At 38.4% G+C, this 24686-nt stretch overlaps 1 protein-coding gene across 1 annotated transcript in view; it reads left to right on the top strand.

Annotated features, from left to right (window-relative positions):
- brinp1 (bone morphogenetic protein/retinoic acid inducible neural-specific 1) overlaps positions 1-24686 on the top strand; it is a 107473-nt gene that overhangs the window by 63466 nt on the left and 19321 nt on the right. Inside the window, exon 5 of the mRNA XM_026173679.1 lies at positions 13793-13898. Coding sequence (XP_026029464.1) covers positions 13793-13898 — 106 coding nt within the window. The remainder of the gene's footprint in view (positions 1-13792; positions 13899-24686) is intronic.

Genomic DNA, 24686 nt, shown 5'->3' on the forward strand with positions numbered 1-24686 from the left:
ATTAACTACTCTGAGTGAGTTAGCTGGTGTTAATTTCAAGCCCAGCTGATCATAATTATTTAGACTTCTCTAGTTTTCCAGGCATTTGCAATCACACAATTCTTAGTGAAAAAAAAGCTTGCAGATGAGAAATTAGGCAGCGAATGCTACCTAATATATAAATAGGATGTTGTCTTGTAAATGTCATCAAAGATATAACTATAAAAGGTCAGCTGGACAAATTTTGAATTTTCAGTTGTGAAGGCCTGTTTCAAAATGTGTGCCCGAATCTATCTATCTATCTATATATAAATGGTAAATGGCCTGTATTTATATAGCGCTTTTACTAGTCCCTAAGGACCCCAAAGCGCTTTACATATCCAGTCATCCACCCATTCACACACTGGTGATGGCAAGCTACATTGTAGCCACAGCCACCCTGGGGCGCACTGACAGAGGCGAGGCTGCCGGACACTGGCGCCACCATATATATATATATATATATATATATATATATATATATATATATATATATATATATATATATATATATATATATTTATTTGACAAATTCTTTGACAGATTCTTTGCCTTATTCTGGGTAATGGCTAGAAATAGTGTTGAAATCCCCGTAACTCTAAAATTCCCACAGCAGTTGTGATGCACCTGTGCTTGCACACCTGCACTAAAATCTGCAGGATAACTCTCTTATACACCCACCAATGCTCCACCTCCCTATCTTCATTCAAGGAGCAGATCCTGAGCTTTTTGTTGTTGTGAGTGACAAGTGGATTAAGGGGGTTTGGCAGATGAGAGTCCAGGTAGCAGGAAGTCAAGCATGACAAAATTAAGCAGACCTGACAGTGGCTGCTGAGTCAGTTTCTCAGAAAAGGAAGGCAGGGCGTGTGGAGAAGAGAGACCATCCATATAGCACACATACACAAAGACACACACACACTCACAAACACACACATCGAAAGCTGAGAGGGCTACATGTCTTCTGATCCAAACCGATGGACCAATAACGTATTTCAAGAGGAGAGGGGGTTTTTTTTAAACTTGAGAAAGGGGTGGGAATGGATTGGTGATGGGTAAGTTAAGGAGCTAATGTCACGCAAGAAGGGTTTCTTGTGCTTATCACGTACTGCATGAGGGTTAGTAATGAGTTGTCTTAGACACTAAATTGATGTTTTTTGCTTTTTAACAGGATAAAATAGCCACCTAATAGGTCTGTTCTATCAAGTGAAACAAACATGGCTGTGCACAGTCAGAATGGCAGTGAACTTGTAGCGTGGGTGGTGCAATCCAGCAGTTACATAAAAGAATGGAACACAAATCCATGCTTTTATTGGTTAAAACTATGGTTCCCAAGCTCTTTTTGCTAGACCCCCCTTTGTCTTACAAGAAAAATGTTCGCCCCCCTGAAACGCAGCTGTTTCGTCCACACGTAAACGGCGTTTCGAAACACCGAAACTGAGATTTTTTAAAACTCCTTTTTTTGCGTTTACGTGTGGACGAGGAATACAGAGTTCGTCACGCAACATCAAAGGTATGTGCTTTTTTTTCACGTCAGGCTGTGCGCCACGTTATTGTTTACATGAGATGAATTGCAGAATGGCAGATAGAGACAAAATACTGTTAATCTGACTATCTGCAGGTATTACATGCTTACATACACACGTAGTTACTGTCCCTCCATTTACAAAGGCAGAGGCGTCACGATGTAATTATTTTATGTGTAGTTGTTTTTTTCCTGTGTAATAATATTCAACATTGCTATCAATACATTTTTCAAAAAATGCCTCTTTGTGCAAAATGAGTTCAAAAACATAAACAGCTGTGGGATACTGTTTGTCTGTGATTTGAACCGGGCAACAGATCGTGGCAGGATCAGCCTGATGTTATTTGGATCCCGCTGTAACTTTACAGTATAAAGAGCTAACATCTCCAAAATGTCAGGAGTAGTTAGTCATTATGAGAAGTGTTTGTGAACTAAAAATCAAGAATGTGGGATACTGTTTGTCCGTGATTTGAACAGCCCAGCGCTGCTCCCAACGAAGGGAAAACCAATTCTGCAGGGGAGACCTACCTCGGCACTTGTGCAGGTGAAACCAAAGCGAAGATATGCTTCACCATATTTTCTAGTCTTTAGCTTAGAATAAAGTTGGTTTGGAAACATATTCAGCGATGTTTCATCTCCTGCTTTGCGTTTGTGTGGGCGCCCCATGCTAGCAGTGTCCAAGCATTTTTTTCCCCCCTTTTCATACCGCACCCCCTCTGCAATGGCTCTGCGCCCACCCCCCACCCCATTAGAAATATGTGGTGACTAGATTAGAGTCCTTGCCCTTTGCATGTAGTTTCCTATTTTATTATTATATTGATTTACTGGAACTATTTGGGCATCAGCCTTTCTGCAGTGGGTGTGTTACACCCAGCAAGTAAGAGTGCTTGGGGTGTGAGGGGGAGACTTTTTAAGAATATCAACTTCTTTCTTTTTTACTCCACAGAGTAGCAATTGGCTATAATTTGTACTTTTGTTTAGGAATATTATAACTGGAGAGTGTCCGGATAGCTTGTCTTAATGGCTAGGGCTGCCACGATTAGTCGACTAGTCACGATTACGTCGACGATTAAGGAATTTAATTTTCGGAGACGTCTGTTACCCACCAGCTTGATAGCTAGAGGGTTCGAGGCTCACTAGAGCCGGCGAGAACAGCCTATTCCCGGCACATCATTTTCAACCCCCCCGCGGTCTTTCGCTACTCAGGGTAAACATGATATATAAGTCACTCGGATAATTTAAAAATGTTATTGTTTGGCTTTTTTCAGTGTTTTATTTGTTCCTCAGTAAATTGGTTTGGCTGAGATTAAAGTTATAGTTTTTACACAGCTGAACAAATGTCAGACAGAAAACTGATTAAACAGAAGTGTGAAATGGTAGAGAATTTACTCTAGTGTCCTGTTATGTTTTACATTGAACGAACAGACGGCCGAGTTTATTAAACTCCACCGAGACAATCTGCAAATTTCATTAAAAGTTTAATAAACTATCATCTTGTCTTTATTTTTAGTTGGCACATACCTTAAACACTTAAAGCTGTAAACTAATGATAGTTATATAAGAGCAGATGCTGCTGGTGCAATAAGCTGTACGTTTTACATCCAATAGATGCATGATCTGATTAGTCGACTAATCGCAAAAATAATCGGTGACTAGTCGACTATCAAAATAATCGTTCGTGGCAGCCCTATTAATGGCACATGATACCAGTATCATGTTTGAGAAGTAGCAGACTGTTTTCTGATGGACCCATGTAAAATCAGGAGCACTTTCTCTCACATGAAAGCTGTTTACTATATTCTATTGTATGCTATTATTTGCTTTTTAATGCACACACATTTGCACATCTTTTAAGAGTAAAGAGGTGCATACTTAATTGTATTGTTTTTAGGGAAATCTGTGTTAAAAACACCTAAAACAGTGGCTGAGCATGTGCTAAAAATGTAAAAATACATTCAGCATTATATACTGTATATTTTTTAGTAATACTAATAACATTGGTAATATATGTTAACCTTGTCTGATATTCAAAATGCAAAACATATTCAAAACAAAATGCATTTAGGATGAATCTGTATTTTCCTTTTACTTGACTAAAAATAAAGGCAGCCTAAATTGCAGTTCTCCAGTCACGTCGGCTGCAGACAGACAGTGATCAAAATGTGCAGTGGAAGCAAAGTCCATCAGAAGGCACGGATCTATAAACACAGAGAACAAGGGCTTTGCTCCTCCAATATTGATTTAGTATGGCTGTAAGTCCTGCTTTGGAGTGCAAACTTACAATCAGGATAAAAAAACATGCATCAATACAGCAGAAATGTTTTCCACATTTCCCATCTGCAGGTAAGCAGGTTGAAAGTCAGTTCCGTTGAAATAGTTTGTAAAATGTTCAAAATCTGACCTCTGTGAGATTCAATATTTAATACATTTATTCACTATTAGTTCATTCAGCATCTGTCTAACACTCTTATTACCCTGAGGATTTATAGTAGCTTGAATACACACAGTCTCATGAAAACGTATTTTTTATTCTTACCTGGGTTATCTTTTTGTACTCTTTTTGTACCTTCAAACAAATATTGTTTTTTTTTAAAGCACTGTATATACTAAAAACATGTTTAAATGTATCAATTATTTTGAACTATGAATTCATGGATTTAATATTATACTTAAATTTCTAATGTGAAGGGCAAAATAAATAAGTAGCTTTGTATTGTATTTGTATTATGTGACATATTTCCACAGTGTATAAGTCTGGAACGATAGATGGCAAAACAACTGTATCCTTAAGACACAATTGAAATGATTATGAAAGCTACAGACAACTAATGTGTCTCTACTGAAAGAACTGTCCTCCACATTGGAGAATGAAGAATTTTCTTAAAATGAAAACCATGTTTCTGTCAATTGTCTGCCTAATCGAATAGCCAATTTAACAAAGAGGATGAGACAGACCCTCAGCCAGCAGTAGAACAGCTCCATCAACAGTGTTTATATGGATATTCGTTGTGACGGGCATTCATGAGAAAGATGCTGGTGCCCTGACTGCCCTGCTCAGAGAATCACCAGAGAAGTGCGACAGCTTCTAAAGTCTTGTATGTGTTTCTTACCGTGATATATTATTATATGAGTCAAATACAAATTTCCCTGTGAAGACAGCAAATGACCTTGAACATGGGTCTATTTTGTATATTTTAATTTAGTTTGATCAAGATGATAAAAAGTTGTTTTTCTTCTTCCCTACTTTTTCATTGCTGTTGTTTCTTTGTTTTTGTTTCACTCTCACTCACATTGTCTTTGATAGGATTCATATCAACAGGAAAGGTAACAAAAGTATTCTAGAAAATGTAATCACTTGCAAAAATCAGAATTACTACGAGAAATAAGACGCACACATTTTTAAAACACCGTACTCTTATACACTCTGAATACACTCTCTATTAAGTTAAACAGGTATACACATTATACAGATATAGAATGCTGCCAGATACACTGATTCCATACCTAAATCCTCATATGATTTTAAGTAAGAAAGAAAAAGAAAATCAATGATCTGCAGCACCGTAAATCAGAATTTATGCTGTGTATGACTTTGGCAAGCAATACTTGATTAACTGTGTCATTATCAGACTACTAATGAGGCGGCAGAACAGCACGTGAACATCAGGACAGCCAGCAGGGTATATCACAATCAATCTTTGATGACATCAGACATCTGTGCAGGCACTAATGCAAAGCTTCCTCATTATAAACGTAGTTTTTTTCATCAATGAGAAATACAAACAGTTGTTTGATTGTTATTGGACTCCTACAGGTTGCACATGCTGTGCAAGTTACAATGGTTGGAATACTAAAACACATAGAACACTATTAATCTTTAATAAGAAAATTTCCCTAGGACCACTGATTGTATTGCTAAATAAAATTTGGTAATCAAAATCACTGATGGAAAAATGGTTACATTTGGCTAAAGTAGACATGGTCTAATGGTGAAATTTATCACAGGAAAAAAAAAAAGCCCAACAGCATGGCACTGATTCTATATGTCTCTAAAACTCTACCGAATGGATGTTTCCATGACGTTTTTACTCATTTGGTCTTTTAGCTGGGTTTGGCTGAGGTTACCGCTGTTACATACATGTCAGCTCAAAATGTTCAATTAATTTGAGATCTAGTAACTGCAAATGTTTAGAAGATAGAGTAGGACAACTTGTTTGCCAGCCTAGCTGTAAAGGGGCATGGTTAGCGGCTTAGCTAAGTGCTGTCTTGCCAATTTATTTTGGCAGTTAGCCTGTTACTTGTGTCAGTTGTTTCAGAGGTTTTTGTATACATCCAGTCTTAGAGGAACATAGGCACTGAATTCTTACAGATGCCCACTCCACAATTGTGACATAGTGCAGTGAGTATGACATTTTAGAGCCTCTGCCACAAACCGGTCCTTTGAGTCCAATGCAGCTATTATGAGTTGGAGATGGATTATACTCCCTGAAGTGAAGATGTAGAAAAATATGTTGACTTGGATAGATGATTAAAGGGGACAAACCTACCACAGACTACAAGCTATAACATAGATAGCAAAGTGGCAATTTGTGAATGAAATGGTTATCAAGAGGGCGGGGAAATGATCAACAGGATCGATTATTTTGTGCAAATAAAGAGAAACACACTCAAGAAGCAATGGAAACGGTATAAGAAAAGACCGCAGGGTGGTAGACATGATATCCCCCCCCCCCCCCACTCCTTCAGTGTGTACCCTAATGATTCTTCAAATCCCCCCCAAATTCTCAACAAGCTCAAAGCCAATTATCATTACAATACACAGCACTTTCTGGATCATTGCATGAACTTAAGGCACCTGGCAAGACAGCAGAAGACTACACAGGTAAAGACGAACAACTGCTCCTGGCACTGTGGTTAGCACCACCACACACTGGTTGAGTATTCACTGTAGTACATGCATGGGAAACCCTTTTGACGTGCTCCACAATGTAAATCTCTTTACTGCCAAGACACTGAAAGAACTGCAAGGCACATGCAAAAATTGAGGTTTTTTTAGTGTTCCTTCACCTATAACCACCAAATCCCAAATGAGCGGCTATTGCCAGGCCCATCCCTCTCCTGGGGATGTATCAAAGAAGTATTTCATCAGGTGAGATTGCTGCCTGAAGATCGGCCTATATAGTGATTTCTTGGGTGTGAGAGACTCTACTACCTAGAGTGTGTGAGTTGATCCTCCTGTTTGGGAATATGTGTTCACCAGGTGGTGCCCTATATATACTCCATAGCTAATGGCTATGCATTATCACAACCATCAGGGAAATGATGACTGTTCTATCAAGCACTTCAAAGTAAACAACTAGCTTCTGTTTGCCAGAAAGACCAAAGATGTCATCAACAAACAGAGGGGCTTATTAACTTATTAATGACTTGTTAGCTTTGACAGTGGACAAACTGTTAGCTGTGTCATTAGCCGTTTACCCAAGAAGATCATCAGCTAAACATACAGACATGTACCCCATACACCTGCCCTGGGACTGTGCTGGTCATCCCACATCCCACAGATACGCTGTGCTATAAACTAAATTGCTTTCCTCCCTTTGCCCCCATTTCTCACAGGATTTACTATGAGGGTCAAGGTTCTTTTTCACCAAATCTTGGACAAAAAGCAGTAGTGGAATGACCTTTTAGACAATAACATGCTTACAGCAATGGAAATTTGCTAACATGACCTGCAACACTTGGATGACAAAAGACTGTCTTGCTGCTATGTGAGTGCAGCTCTTGACCGTGCAGCCAGTAAGTGGGAGATTTACATCTTCTGAAATATACCCTGGCATACAGGCGGTTGCATGGGATACCTGCTCACAGACAGGAAATAGGATACAGGTGATAACTCAGAAAAACATCCTATTAATTTGTAATAACCATTTCCTCTAAAGGGATAGCGAATCCAGTTCATGCCAGCCAAACCCCCAATGCATAAGTTGTTCACTACTAACCATTTCCCTCTATGTAAGGGTCGACACTGTTCTTTCTGGCAGTCATCTGATCATGCGCTGCACAGAGTTCATTCAGTTGTTCTTTTTCACACACGCATCATCTCCAACATCCAACCCTTGAAGCAATTCCCATAGATCTATTTGCAGATTTAATTTAGCCGCTTTTCAAGTTGAAACTCTAGCCAGTCCAGCTGTGTTTGTGATTGAAACTCATGCCATCTGTGCCCCAACAATAAACCCTCTTTCAAAGTCTTTCGCTCTTGCATCTTGAGACAAGACCAGAATCCCTTTGGGCAGCTAAGCATTTCATCCATGACACAGCATCTATCCAAATGTTAACTGTTTAACTGTATCATACATTGAGCATGTATGGTTATTTAGGTTTATCGTTTAGTTTGTGATCCACTGGGATGTTTCAGTGCAAAGAGTTGTCTTCATAAAAAATGTAATGGCTATACGTAAGATTTAAGCTCATTCTTTAGATATTATATGGCATCTAAAATACTTTTGGTTAATGTAATTGTAATGCCCTGTGATCATTAATGAGACTTTATGATGAGTGTAAGTCAGCAATATAGTTTGAAAGTAAAGTCCAATTCTAATGAATTACTTTAAAAATGCTATTATATAAACATTTCTAGGCACTATGTAAGGGTTATTAGCAATTATATGATAAATATAATTGCTGCATATGTAGAATAATGCTACCTAAAAGCAGTGCAATGCTAAACTTATACATATGTTATTTCAACCAGTTACACTATTAAAACTTTGCTAAAAGCTGCCATTAATGGGTATAAACATTTTTTCAATCATATATCAATTCATTACTATCATTATTTTTAAGGTACTTATATGTATTTATATGACCTTCTTACAAAACGTTAGTGAGGTTTTTCCCCACTGTGCATAAAATCATACCTTGCTGATAGAAAAAAGATGACATATGGTTGTTTGTCTTTGTGTGGCTGAACTTCATTGCTGCAAGCTAGGACTCCAGTGGGGAGGGAGGGTCATTTAGGAATGAAAATAAGATACCCAATGGAGTGTTTTAATAGAAAGAAAATGTCAATTTTACGAATGAGTGTGTTCCCGTGGAAATGTGTGATTATGCAGCAAGACGTATGATGAGGAACTGGCTGTGTGAATGTGTGCTTGCATGCTATCTTGACTGTATATGAGTCTGCATGTGACTGAGCGGCTGACTGTGTCGCGTACTCTATAGTCATTCATGCATGAAGTGTGCAAGTGTGCATTCCTACAGGGTGTGCTTACTGCATCCCTCACAAGGTCACCTATCCATACAGTTACTCTGGGCAGATTTACACCAGCAATCAATATGCACATTTCCTGATGATGCTGCAGTGCTGTGGGTGGTGGTAGTGTACCAGCAAGAGTCATATGATCCTTTTTCTCATCTCTCAGTCTAGTCTTGTGAGCCTTGTGTAGGGCAAGAGAAATTTAACATGTATACAATATGACCCAGATTTCTGTCGTCTGCAGAAGCCAAGTTCGGAGCAGTTTACATCTAATTTGCATTTGCCACAAGCAAGCATGACAGATTTTATATTCAGTGTTGCTTGAGTTACAACACTCGAGGGTGCCAAGTTTATAATTAGAAATGCCCTAAAGTTGATCTTTTTTTTTTCCGTATCACTTAAAACTAAAGAGTTACATTAATAATGTCTTTTATACTTGACACATTTAGATATTTAAATATTCATACAGAGAATTTTATAAATGTTCAAGGGAAATGTGCTACTACAGAAAAAAAAAACGTGGTTGCTCCGTGCCTCCAGTGTGACTTAGAGGAACACTCTAGCCACACGAAAAATGATATGAAGTAGGCAGAAAAGTGTCCTGAGAGAGTTTTCACTACCAGGGTGAAGAATTACAGAGGAGCACGTCTCTTCTTTTCTATGTAGCCATAAATAGCAAGTCATTAAGAAAATGGCATGTGATGGGCAGATTAGGATGGTGCAGCAGAAGAGACGTGTAATGAAGACAGTTGAACCTTACAGTAATCTTCCCTGTCCCACTCACCCATCTTATTGCCTCATACATTGTTTTCCTTATCTCACATAGCTTCAAACCACCTTTTATTTCTCCTTGTTCTTTCTTGCAACGGAGACTAGAATAATGTGTGGTTTGGTTTCAGAGAAACATCCTTTTCAGTATAGCAGTATAGAAGTAAGATCATACTACTCCCATGACAACTTCAAGGAATTGTAGAAATAATGACAGCTTCCTATGCTGTGTAATTTTAATGAACCTGACAAAAAGTGATTTTATTGCACGCTGAAGCAGTCGATACACACTGAATCATATGTAGAGATAGGAAGATGTTTTAGGTGACAAATGACAAAGTTATCTAATACAAGGCATAAGGGGACGGTATTATGATACATCTGGAGAGATGTATTAATAAAAAGATAGGTATACACTGGCCTAAACTCATGGATGCATTTACCTTTTGATACATGTGTGCACAAACTATGAGCAAAGCTCACATAATAGCAGTTTTACAGCTACCTTTTCCGTGTTTTATCCCTAATAATTCACAGTGCTTTAGAGTCTATTTTGTATAATAATTTTATATGAGATTCTTTTTTTCCATTGCACAGTTTTCACGAAATGACCTTTACCTATGATTTTAACTGCCAAATGTTCCTCTTTGTATTAAAGAAATTCCAGTTGGCGCTTAATGAAAGGCAGGTACATTAGAAAGGTCAGCTATAGATGTGAAGTGAATGGGCCTGTGTGCTGGAAAGGCAGATACCCAATTAAAGCAAGTTAACTAGGCCAATTCAAATCAAATAAAGTGAGAAAGATGACGGACTATAAATACATAGCTTGAGATGTAAACGTGCAAATCAAAATTTTCAGATGTGCTTGAGGTCAAAATGTTTCATGGGGTAGCTACTTAGCCACTGATCATTACATATGCAACCGGTTCCCAAGAAACAAGCAACATGATTGAGTCTGAATGCACAGACACACTGTATGCAAACACACACGTTACCCACAAGTACCCACACATACTACATGCACCTGATGTACTGCAGCTGCATGGTATGTATATCATGAAGCTATATTTTGCATTTTGAAATACAGAGAACTTTGCACAGGAAAAACGTAGGTTTTTTTTTTTTTTTTTTTTAAATATATGGGGCTCGGGGAATAATATATGTGCATTAAGTCACCAACAGAACCTGCAACTTTAGATCTCCTGTGCATTATCTCTTATTTACTTGGTTAGATGATTTTCTTGGTGACAGATGACAATTAGATGGTTGTTCCAGAACTATGGTTTCTGTCTGTGGACTGTTATACAGTCCGGGCCCAGTGGGATTCCACTGTTGTGTTCTGCTTAATAATCCAAATCCTCTAAGTCCCCCTTGGCCCACTTCAGTCCTTTGATTGCTCCTTGTATTTTTATTACGTTACACTCCATTTTCATAATCTGGTGCATAGCATTCTTATGGTGTGTGGTGGAGAAAATGAAAAGACAGAGCCTAACAAGTAATGCACTACGCTCTCCTAAGGTCATCCAGATTACAAGGGTCAGTCTCTAATCCTTAAAGCCGGGTGTGCTCTTAATTTGGAACCATAATTCTTGGAGCAAATAACTCCATAGAAAAATGGCTGTGAAGAAAAATGGCAAGAAGCAAGTGTTCATATATATGCACACAATTTGTGTGAGAGTAAAGATCTAAATATGCCTTAGCTTGCCCATGAAATCACCTATTTTGTCACATGGGAGATGTCCCGAAGTGACAGGGGACAGATATCCACCTTTGTTCAGTCACCCTGGGTCGTGCAATACAACCTTTTGAAGGAGGTCATTCATTTCACAATAAGAACAACAAAAAGGGAGGAAAAGAGCTGGGTCAGCAAAAATGTGAATGGCACAGTGTGACTGCGTCGTTCTGTTATCAGTTCAGATGCACACATTAGTCAAGTGCACCTCAGCACCTCAAAACTTCAAAACCTTTGCCATTCAATTCTTTATTTCTTTTAACCAAACTAATGAATTGTGGCTAAAAACTGCAAGGAGGTGATCATTATTACCTCATTAATAGTTTTTAAAAGTCATACATGCTAACCTTTGTTGAAAGGAAATTTCTTTGAATGTGATTCAAATTAAACTGGAATAAGCCCTTATATTATGAAGACAGTAAAATGTGAATTTCTAATCTGGAAAGCAGGAGTTCAGTTACTTACAGTGCTGTAAACAGCAGGTACTGTATGCGTTTTAATTTAAAATAGTAAAGCTTCAGTGGATCAACCACTTTTTCCCATTTGTATCTTAAAGGAAAAAACCAGTAAAACATTTGGTGGTAGCAATACCAGAATGCTAGCGTGACATTTTTAAATAGTATTTCCAATCTCTGTATGTTTCTTTCACACTCCATTCATTTAATTTCAGTCATTAAAATGTTGTATATTTTTAACAAATAATATGCAACAATGGCATACCGTAATCTACAGATAAAGAATGTCAGCGTTATCGTCAAATATGAAGAACAAACAAAACAAAAACAAAAAAGCTATTGCATCTCTAGCATGTGCCCTAATATAGCAAGATTTATTCAAGAGCATATTGATTGAATATGAAGATTATATAGTTCTACTCCAGTCTGTCCCTGTCTGTCTTCTGATTTTGCCGCCTGATGCCAGGGGTAGATTTACATCTGTCTAATTTCGTGCTTGTCAGCCCACCATCTGGTATGGTATCAAAATTAAAGACAGGAAAAAATGATATCACACTGTCAATCACACACACACAAATGTGCAATATAAGTTACTGAAGCTGTCTGTGGTGAAAATTCATCTCACAACAGATATGAATGTGATGGTTCTGCGTCTTGACCCAGTGTTTTGAATCTTGTTTAATCATTATTGTGTGAGTGTCTTATGTTTCCTCGTTTAGTTTTCTTGCACTTATGATTGCACTTTTCTCTGTGGTTTTGGTTTAGTTCCCTTTAGTGTTTCCCTTCCCCTGTGTTTTGTCCTCAGTGTGTCCTGTAGATGTCAGTCTTGTTGTCATGCCATGTCATCTCGTAGCCTTTGTCTCTGTGTTCTGTCTTCAACGTTCCCTCAGCCTCCCCAGCCTGTCTAAAGCCCTCTGTGGATACAAAAGCTCACCTTGTTTTTCACACATTTTAATGAGTTCAGTTTTAAATCATTTTTGTTTGCAATATATAATCTTGTAAGGGCACAAAACTTTTTAAATTGGCATAATCTCAAACCAAATCTAAAAATGAAGCATTGATACAATATGTAAAATATTCTAAGAAGTTGCATTTCAATCCAAACCGTGATGTATTCTCAATCCAAATATTTTTCACTGTTCAAAGGCAGGTTTGTCTGCGCCTCCTCTACCCCACATAGCTCCTAACAAATATTATTGCACTATTTAAAACTGGAAACAGTCTTTTATGTCAGGAATTTCAGGGATCTTTTTGCTTAAATGGGTAGTTTCAGAAGCCCTTCCATCATATCAGATGTTGGAATGTGTAAAAATGACTAATTTGAGGACTTGCAACATGTGGATCATTGTTTGCAAATTTTGTTGCTTTGTTTAAATTTCTTTATATTTATTGATTCATTTGTTATGCCTCTGAGATAAAAAGATTCTTTCAAAATCCTTGACACAGGTTTGACTAAGCCAGGCTAGATTTCTGATTTCAATACTTTCTGTTATGCTTACATTGTTTTATTTTTGTTCCGTTCTCTATTTTTTTGTCATAGATAAAGATGTTTATTGTTTTGTTGTTTGGAACAGAACAATCCCATAGTTCAAAAATATTCCTCCTGCAAAACAGCTTAATTTCTCCCCCCCCCCCCCCCCCCAAAAGATCGCATCCTTGTGGCAAGATGAACATCAGCCTTGTGGAAAAATAACCGAGTCAGTTAGTTCTCAATACATTATTTGCCTGTTGGTGTAATAACAATAGTGTGAATGCTGTACAGTCTGTACATATGAGAGTCTAAGTAGCTCAAACATAATAATACACCTAAACATTGTTAAAGGGTGGTTTGTTGTGTGATGGCTTCTTTTAAATGAGGAATACTTCATCGAGCAGAGTACAGTGAAAGCACAATAGATGAAACAAAGATATGTAGTCGTGTAATAGTGTAGTAATACTTGAACACAACGGGCACGCAGACGTTTGTATGCCCGCACGCACACAAGTACAGAAAGTGAATCTGATATGTGTTTTTCATTTGAGTCCTAATTCTCTTGCAGGTGACAGAGACACGGACGGGCCCGCTGGGATGCAGTAGCTATGACAATCTGGACTCAGTTAGCTCAATCCTTCTGCAGAGCCCTGAGAGCAAGCTTCATCTACAAGGTAAACACTGCCCACATTCATCCCCAGAATGCTGGCTGTCACAAAGAAGGAGGGTCAAACTCTCGCTTGACCTCTAAAATGAAATGACATCTATACACTTAGATGAAATAGTCTGAGGTGGACTAAAGAAATGGCTTGTGGTTTCTGAAGAATTGAAAGTCAATGCATTTTTTAATTGGCACTGGGATGGGGATAGAATTGCTCCCCATTCCCATCTGGGGATTTCAGCACAATGTTCTGGTTATAGACGTGCGCTTGTGTTCTAATGTGATTGTGTCTTAAGTCTTTCTAAGCTTTGATCAAAGACAGGTCTCCAAAACAGTTGTTTGAACAGTGCAAACTAATCAGTCATGAGAGTACAAAGTAGCACTTTCTGTGTAGCTGCAATGTGTAAAGGGACAAATGAAACAAGGTGTTTAGACAGTGTTTTTATGTTTGACAGTGCTAGAGCCATATAATGGTTTATAGGAACAAGCTCGCTATTTATACAGGAGTTTCTTTCATTAGGATTTGTCAGTATTTGAAAATGAATCTACTTTGCTCATGGATCATACGTTGGTCAGTGCACACAGCAAATTTACCTATGAATGGTGATGTTCTTTTAAATTAAAATAGGTCTGTCTTTCTAACAGAAGTAACAATTAGCTTAAGAGAGGAATTACATGCACTGTCAGTCACCCAGGGGAAAACGAATGATGAAAGACTCTGTAACTGTGGTCAAGTGTTTGAGAAGTGTGATTGCTTCTTTGATTTATTTCAGTTTATGCAGGTTATTAGAACTAGTTTGAAAATCACATAGGCCTATTTTTAATCCACACATCTCCATCTCCCTCTCAGAAGGGATCATTATTCCTTCTCCAAAGTCAGAAAACTAAGTGGTTTGTCAAAGAAACACTTTTAAGTCCTTGGCTGCCACTTACTCAAAGCACTCTATAGGTTTTGGGAAAAGCTTTATTGTCATGCACCAAATGTATTAGCCTTGTGCTTTGAAGAGTGCTTTGTCACAGAATTGATAGATGACAGGCCCGGAAAAGATTCTTTCTTTTGGTTTGATAATAACTCCACTAGAAAGCGAATGCTTTTATGATTGGTTACAGGCTTAGCAATTTTTATTAAACTAAATTATATTGGTGTGTGTGTGTGCGTATGTGTGTGTAGTGTGTATGCTTATGTGTACCAGAGAGCGGTGGTGGAGGCGGGGGTGTTAAGAGTTTGTCTGAAAATGTGTTCTTTGGAGAGCAATCATTGTTTCTGATTTTAATTAGAGGACAGCTGATGGTGTAACTTCTTCAATAACTGTGGTGCTCTTCAAAGTGATGGCACTTCACTCAGCCCATGAAGAGGGATGTGGCCAGTAGAGAGCTTTTAAGGTCTATGCTGATCAAATATGTTAATAATGAGACCCAACCATTTAATACAACTTATAGTTGTCAAGAAAATGGTTCAGTTTAGATGACTTTATTTTTTTTAGTTTAGTTGTAGTTTATTTATTTTTTTGTCTCTTATTAAACAATATATTTTTCTCAGATTAGAGTAGCCATCTATTTTTGTAAAGAACATTTGTTTGCAGTCTAAGAGTCGGTATGGCTTCACTTTACATGCCTACATGCCGTTTTCCGTCATTAACAACATAAACACAAACATCGAGGTAGTCTTTATCTTGATCTGTGAGGCACTGCTGCAAAAAAGTTGGACTCTTTGCCATCCTAATTCAGAAAAAGTTTGGACTTGGAGGAAAATACAAATAAATGCAGAATGCAATGATTTGCATTTAAAGATTGTGGAACAATTTCAGAATAATGTTCTCCGGTGTAAAATTGCAAAGGCTTTCATCATCTATAGTCCATAATATAAAAAGATGCTGAGAATATGTAGAAATTCAGCAAGAGTTTTGCCTTTCTGAGAGATGAAGTGGAAAATTAGTGTTGGGTGTCTGTGGTCTGCAGTCTCTCAAGCAGCATGACATTTAAAACATGTATGATTCTGTCATGGAAATCACTGCATGGGCTTAGAAAACACTATCAGGAATCACTCTCTCTGAGCAGAGTTCGCTGTGCCATCCATAAATGCAGGTTAAAGCTCTCTCATGCAAAGAAGATGCCGTATGTCCAGTAACACCATTGTCTTCTACAATACAGGGTGGGCCATTTATATGGATACACCATAATAAAATGGGAATGGTTGGTGATATTAAAGTCCTGTTTGTGGTACATTAGTATATGTGAGGGGGCAAACTCCTGAAGATGGGTGGTGACCATCTTGGATACAACTTTAGTTTTTTCAATTGGAAAAGGGCCATGTGACACATCAAACTTACCGGTAATGTCACAAGAAAAACAATGGTGTGCTTGGTTTCAATGTAACTTTATTCTTTCATGGGTTATTTACAAGTTTCTGACCATAAATAAAAATAAAATGTGTTCAATGTGCTGCCCATTGCGTTGGATTGTCAATGCAACCCTCTTCTCCCACTCTTCACACACTGATAGCAACACCACAGGAGAAATGCCAGCACAGGCATCCAGTATCTGTAGTTTCAGGTGCTGCACATCTCGTATCTTCACACCATAGACAATTGCCTTCAGATGACCCCAAAGATAAAAGTCTAAGGGGGTCAGATCGGGAGACCTTGGGGGCCATTCAACTGGCCCATGACGACCAATCCACGTTCCAGGAAACTGTTCATCTAGAAATGCTCGGACCTGGCACCCATAATGTGGTGGTGCACCATCTTGCTGGAAAAACTCAGGGAACGTGCCAGCTTCAGTGCATAAAGACGGAAACACATCATCATTTAGCAATTTCAAATATCCAGTGGCCTTGAGGTTTCCATTGATGAAGAATGGACCCACTATCGTTGTACCCCATATACCACACCAAACCATCACTTTTGTTGTTCCAACAGTCTTGGAGGATCCATCCAATGTGGGTTAGTGTCAGACCAATAGCGGTGGTTTTGTTTGTTAACTTCACCATTCACATAAAAGTTTGCCTCATCACTGAACAAAATCTTCTGAGTGAACTGGGGGTCCTGTTCCAATTTTTGTTTTGCCCATTCTACAAATTCTGTGCACCGATCTGGGTCATCCTCGTTGAGATGCTGCAGTAGCTGGAGTTTGTAAGGGTGCCATTTGTGAGTAGCTAATATCCGCCGAAGGGATGTTCGACTAATGCCACTCTCCAGTGATATGTGGCGAGTGCTACACTGTGGGCTCTGGCTGAATGAAGCTAGGACAGCCACTGATGTTTCTTCATTAGTGAAAGTTTTCTTGTGTCCACATTTTGGCAAATCCAACACTGAACCAGTTTCACGAAACTTAGCAAGCAGTTTGCTAACTGTAGCATGGGAGATGGGTGGTCTCGTAGGGTGTCTTGAAATCTGCTGCAATGACCCGGTTACTGCGTTCACCAGATATCAACACAATTTCGATCCGCTCCTCACGTGTTAACCTCTTCGACATGTCAATGGCTGTGAACAAAGAGAAACTTGTAAATAACTCATGAAAGAATAAAGTTACGCTGAAACCAAGCACACCATTGTTTTTCTTGTGACATTAGGCAAGGCAAGGCAAATTTATTTGTATAGCACAATTCAACAACAAGGTGATTCAAAGTGCTTCACAGAGACATTAGAAACAAAAACAAATAAAAAGCATGATTTAAAATTGATTAAAACAAGCAAACAAACTAACTAACTAAACACACACATTTCACACCTGTTCGCGCGATCTGAACCCTTATCGTAAGGGGAGCTACCAGTCCTTCTGTGGACGAGCTACTTTCTATTTTAAATTCCCTGAATTTAAAATACTCTCTAGACCCAGTCTAGACCCAGCTGGGGAGCTACCCAGAGCTCTAATCCCACACCTGTTCGCGCGATCTGAACCCTTATCGTAAGGGGAGCTACCAGTCCTTCTGTGGACGAGCTACTTTCTATTTTAAATTCCCTGAATTTAAAATACTCTCTAGACCCAGTCTAGACCCAGCTGGGGAGCTACCCAGAGCTCTAAACCCACTTAACAAACAAACAAACAAACAAACAAAAACAGTATATAAAATCAAAACAGATAAAATCAGAACAGTAGATAAAATCAGTAGTTAATGTAAGTTTTGAAATTTAAGCTTAACAAACAAACAAAACAGTATATAAAATCAAAACAGATAAAATCAGAAATAGATAAGATCAGTAGTTAGTGTACGTTTTGAAATTTAAGCTTAAAAGTGTGGATTTGGTGCTTTATTCAAATGCAGCTGAGAATAGGTGAGTCTTCAACCTGGATTTAAATAAACTGAGTGTTTCAGCTGATCGGAGGCTTTCTGGGAGTTTGTTCCAGATATAAGGAGCATAAAAGCTGAATGCAGCTTCTCCGTGTCTGGTTCTGACTCTGGGAACTGATAAAAGACCGGATCCAGATGACCTGAGGGATCTGGATGGTTCATACTGGGTCAGGAGGTCACTGATGTATTTTGGTCCTAAACCATTCAGAGCTTTATAGGCCAGCATCAGAACTTTAAAGTCTATCCTCTGACGGACAGGCAGCCAGTGTAAAGACCTCAGAGCTGGACTGATGTGGTCCACTTTTTTGGTCTTAGTGAGGACTCGAGCAGCAGAGTTCTGAATGAGCTGTAGTTGTCTGACTGATTTTTTAGGTAGACCTGTAAAGATGCTGTTACAGTAATCAAGCCTACTAAAAATGAATGCATGGACTAGTTTTTCCAGGTCCTGTTGAGACATTAGATCTTTTATCCTTGAAATATTCTTGAGGTGATAGTAAGCTGACTTTGTTATTGTCTTAATGTGTTTTTCTAAGTTTAGGTCTGCATCCATCACTACACCCAAATTTCTCGCCATTACCAATAAGTTTGATGTGTCACATGGTCCTCTTCCTATTGAAAAAACTAAAGTTGTATCCAAGATGGCTGACTTCTAAATGGCCACCATGGTCACCACCCATCTTGAGGAGTTTGCCCCCTCACATATACTAATGTGCCACAAACAAGACTTTAATAACACCAACCATTCCCATTTTATTATGGTGTATCCATATAAATGGCCCACCCAAAGGGTGCTGAAAGGCGTATGCAGGTTGTGAAGTAGCACTTCCTTCCGTCCAGACAATGTCTTATATAGGGAAGGTCTTGCATAGTTCAGCATGCTAAATGCATGGTGCAGCTGTTACACCACTGTGGCTTTGTCCAGGTGCTGAACTGATCTGCCCGCAGTCTTCTGATGTCATTGCACAGTGGCCTTTGCTTGATGTATGCACAGTGACTGTATGTTTAATAACTTGTTGTACACGCAGGGGTAGCACAGTTAATGTGGGGAAAATTATGGATTTATAAAGTAATTTTACAGTGGAAATAAAGTGTAGGGATTAAAACAATCAATCCATAATTGTAATACAACTCATGCATGATTCTAAATAAAAATAATATTATTTTTTCAATTATAAAAGAAGTCAATAAGCAAAAAATGTATAGCTAGAAATAGACAATACCAGGAGTGTTGCTCTGTAGCTGATTAATAGTTGAGCAAATAAATGGCTGAACATATTTTTGTGACTAATATATGGCTGCTAGGGTATACTACTTATTGTTCGGCTATTTAGGTTATTTCACATTGCTGCTAGTACGAGGATTGTATTATGTCATTTAAATGTTTGTCACATGATGGTCAGATTAAAAACAAAACAAAAACCACGCCAGTGTGTTGCTTTAAAACTCAAACAGTTTAGGTTATATTAATATAAAGGGAAGTCTTTATGGACATCTCTCTTTGGTGGAGGGTTCATCAAAAAAAAGAAGAAAGGTCTTGGTGTAAATTACCAAAATCATTATCATGACCAAAAGAGTATTTGTGAAGGAGAGTAGGCACTTAGAACTGGCTTTGGTCTCAACTGCAGGTGGGAAGTAATGAATTATATCTAGTTTCAAGTACCACACGGTGGGGAGAACACTGGTTTTCAAGAGACGAGCTGAGTGAGTAGCCGTGATTTAGCCTGTCTCGGACCAACTCTTAATAAATGAAGGGGTAATGAATGTGTAAATGATCCTGGATTCTCCTAATCCCACCACCCACATCAAGCAAACAACATATTCAGCAGAAAAAAAACGACAATGCATATAAAATCCAGGAGCCCCATGGGTTCAGTGGGATAATTGCTTTCATTGTTCTGCTGTTCCTTCAGCTAAACCGATACCGATGACATTTAGATAAGTGGAAGTGACATACATAATCAGAACACACGAAATATAAATTGTCATCTCAGCAGCATGTTTTTCTGGTTTCTCCACTGTGAGGGAGGACTGTAAGTGTCATGGTGGCTCCAAAAGCATTTTTTTCCTCTTTAGACAAACACAGTTCAATTCTCTGCAAGATTTACTGTGTCCCTAGACTGGCCTTTACATTGAGTGGCCCAAAAAATAACAGCTTTGACAGCATTGTCCTCTTTTTACAATACACCATAAATGAACTTCTCAGACTGTCCCTTGAGGAAGATGACATTGGCTGGGTCCAGTGCTACTCTAATAAGCACTAGCAGCTCTCAGCACATCTAATGAACGCCCACCATGTGTCTCATTTACAAATGCCTATTGACCTTTTACCAGACAATTAGCTAAAATGCTAACTTTTGGCATTTAAACTGTGGGGAGGAGTCACAACTGGCCAATGTGGAAGATCACAGATCACTGCCTGCTATCTAATATGAAAATACACATCACCATGCAACATCTACGTACTTGATTCATTTATCAGCGGGAAGTGTGAGCACCTCTATAAAAGCAGACATTTTGACAGTTTGCTGGCCTGAACCATTCAGGTGTGTGTTAACACAATATTCATCCCAGGAGTGAACATCCCAGCAAATTCACCCCAAGGTCAGACCCTGCAATCCTCAGAGAAATTGCAAAAAACCTAAGAGCTGCTTCTCAGACTCTACAGGCCTCAGTTAGCATGTTAAATTTAAAAGTTCATAACAGTACAGTTAGAAAAAGACTGAAAGAGCATAGTTGTTAGTTTGAGATGCCAGGAGAAAATCTCTTCTCTCTAAAAATAAAAAAAGAGAGAGACTCAGCCTGAATCTTTTTGCATCCTGATGAAGTCTGGATGGTAAGAAAGATAACATACGCAAAGTGGTTCATTTCCATTATTCAAGTTTTTATGATTTTTCCATGTAGCTTCTCCTGTTTACATATATTTTCTGTACTATCTGCACTAGAAGTGCATGGGGAAAGTGCTTTTGAAGGAGCTGGCTACAGAAAGCAATTCTGAACGACACTTTTAGATGGTACACCTCCAGAATTCCTGTTTGCGTTCTGTTTAATATGTAAGTGATGAAACTGTAGTCATTTGTGATGATCCAAAATAAGACTTTTCAAGTACATTTTGTTCTCAGTTTTGTGTTTTTTTGTGTTATTATTCTATTTGTGTTCATTTGTCTTAACTCACCTTTTTCTCAGTTTCTCCACTCTGTGTTTTTTACCATTGTTTTTCATGCTATTTTTTAATTTAACTCTTCAGCAATCCAAATCATATTCCATATTGTGTACACTGGGCATTTATGTGTGAAGCTTATGCCACGTCTTCTTCATTTTATGTGAATGAATAGACGGAAATGAAAAAAGGGTAATCTAGACCAGCCATTTTAATTGCTTATGAATTAAATAAAAGGATCATATTAATATGCAGGGTCACATGCGTTACAACACAGATGCATTAATAGAAAACCCACTCTATTTCATTCTTCTATTTAAACTTTTAATCATGACTTTTTTCTGGTTTTACTATTGTATTTTTTAAATCCAGACCTCTGTACTTTATCAGGTTACAGGCATACATGCCATATGCACAAATAACCAATCACAAACCTGTGATCTGTTTTTTTTTTCCAGTTTTTTTTTAGTAATTTTATTCGGTAGGATTAGGTCCAGAACCTGTCACAGGCTGGGTCTTCGACCCAGCACTTTGAGTTTTCTTTGTATTGTTCTTATTTTTTGAGATGTTGTTAGTTTTGTGTTATTTCCTATTTGCCTTTAGTTTAGGCAGTTATTGTTCCTGGGTTTTCTATGTTTGAGTTCTTGCATTATTCATCACGTATTTGGTATGTTAAGTTTGTATTGTCATGTCTAGTTTTAGTGTTTCCTGTTTTATTCTGACAGTGTCATGTGTTCTTTGGTCATTGTATTTAGTTTCACTCCTCCTGGTCCTGTCATTAGATTCATGTCAGTCAGCTGTTTCCTCATGTGTCTCCACTTCCCCTGATCACCTCATGTGTGTATTTAAGCCTTCTGTTTTCTGCATGTCATGGTTGGGTCGTCTGTTTATCTTACCAGAGTTACAGTCACAGTCTTCGCCTGTTTTTCCACCATAGTCATAGTTACAGTCTTTGTCATAGTATGTCATAGTCTTTGTTTCTTAGTGGGTTTTTTTTTGTCAGTTTGCTTTAGGTTCCTGGTTTTAGCCCTGCAATCATCCAAATAAAGGATCGCTTTCTGTTTAAACTTACAACTCCTCGTCTTCATCTGCCTTTGGGTCCTGTTTCCATTCACATCGGCGCACCCCGCCGTGACAGAACCACACTATGACTTGGGAAAAAAAAGTTTAAAAAACAAAAGGAAGCAAGTAATATACAAGCTAGTGAATCTAGTTGTGGTCAAAATTTCTCCTAAAGACACCTAGACTGCCTTTCCAAAATATAAGAATTTTCAAGGGGAAATGTTTTTCCCCTCCTTCCCACCCCTGTGGTCTGCTCTTTGTAAGCTGTGGGGCTGTGAGCCAAAGATAACACATTGCGGATATGACACTCCCTGGATATTCCCTTTGCTTTAACTTAAATTTAGATTAGAATGTTGTAGTGTAATCTCACATCAAGGCAGCTACCTATCAAAGCCTAAACTCAGTTTTCTCCCACAGTTTTGCTTTGTACAATATTTTTCAAATAACTCTTGTACTCGCTCTCCTTATTTTCTCACTTTCCTTTTCAGCAATCACCAGAATTAAAATTCATGCATGACTTAGCAAAGCTTTTCTGTTAAATATGTACCCTCCCATTGCTTAAATGTAATATCACTGTGAAGGTTTCAGTATTACATTTTGCCTGGTTTGGCATCTGAGTGCATGCTATATGGAGTATTTTACTGGCAGTCCTTGGAGGATGAGTTATAAAAAAAGTGTTTTTTCTAGACACCCATGATGAAATCATAGATTCAACATAAATTATGGTATTAAGTTGCAGACAGTGATAATATTTGGCATGATACAGTTGTATTTTTTGTTGCAACCTAATCAATTATAATTAATAATAATATTATAACATAAAACCTACAAAGGCTTTCACCTTTAATGAATCTTGTTACGTTCCCCTGAGGGGTCTAGGCGGTGAGGGGGAAGTAACAAAAGGTGTCCAGGTCAGAAAAAGGAGTCAAGGAGGCAAAAGGGTTAAATTAAAGAGTTTTATTAAAGTAGCTCAACTAAGAGAGACGGACAAGCCGCTATCACCATTTAAGAAAAACAAACAAAACTCAGGCGTTGGTCAATAAAGTAAAACGTAAGCCAAAAAGAAAGAGAGCAGCTCACTAGCTGAAAACACGGACATGCAGCTCACTAGCTGAAAACCACCAAAACACAGCTCACTAGCTGCAAACTCAACTAACACTCAGCTCACAAGCTGTAACCACACTAATGGCACTCTGGCCCAGAGCTCACCTTTCCCTGGGCTTAAATACTTTTAATTACTGACGTGAGTCAGCTGTGTAACAGGGAAAGGTGGCACCTCAGGCAGAAGAGGTGGTGGGACACGCCCACACAGGCACCTTCAGGAGGAGGCCCTGCTAGGGCCGTAACAATCTTCTGAATGATTGGAACATACACTTTTTAGGAATTGGCTTGTTTGTGTTTTTTATTTTAGATCTGACTGAAAGATGCACACTATTTAGTTTTACTACAGCTGGGAGTTAAATATGCTTTTATTCTTCCTCATCAATTTGTTTTTTATTTGTTCATCCTCTCTCTAGGCTAACGCCTAAAAACCTGATGATATTGGTTTTGGCTGAATTCTCACTTTCAGCCTCCTCTGGGACCTAGAAGTAAAAATAGCTTACTGAGGAATGAGAATTAAATGAAAGGGGATTAACACATGGTAGGTAAATAGTCTAGATTTGAATGGTTTTCTTGAACTCTTGCAGAGTGTGTTTCAGGTAGCGAGACAGGAATAACAAATCTATTCCCTGCCACCTGATAGTATTTATAGTTTATTAATTTAGAAAATGTATTTTTAAGTGGCAAACCAGTAGGAGCTTTAAATGCATTAGGGCAAAGTCATAGAATATTGTTTGTGCAATGTGATATCCTACACAGAGCGACAAAACGTGTACTGGGGCTGAAAATTGCAAATTGGTAACGTATATTAACTGCATCAACGAACGATAAAAGGCCCAGCAACCTCCACAACCCATTACCCTGCAAGGATCCAATCACCTCCAGTATGGCTGTCATAAATTAGCACCAAAACAAAAGCAAACTAATTTGCTTCTTTCAGTCCCCACTGCATGCTTTTCTCTTTCTCCGGTTTCCTCAAGAGCCTAAATTGGAAGAGCCATGAGCCTATCTTGGAAGATTTATGAATATGTTAGAATAGCCTGAGCCAACAGTTTTCAAAGTGGTGAAGTGAAAATAAATTAAACTGGCCCTGTAGGCAAGTCGTGCACCGAGTGATGAATTAGATACTCATTGCTCTGTCGCTCGATGCCTGTCCCTCTTTTCAAGTGAAAATGCTGCAAACGGGGAAA

Source organism: Astatotilapia calliptera, chromosome 7 (assembly GCF_900246225.1).
Source record: "Astatotilapia calliptera chromosome 7, fAstCal1.2, whole genome shotgun sequence".
Classification (NCBI taxonomy): domain Eukaryota; kingdom Metazoa; phylum Chordata; class Actinopteri; order Cichliformes; family Cichlidae; genus Astatotilapia; species Astatotilapia calliptera.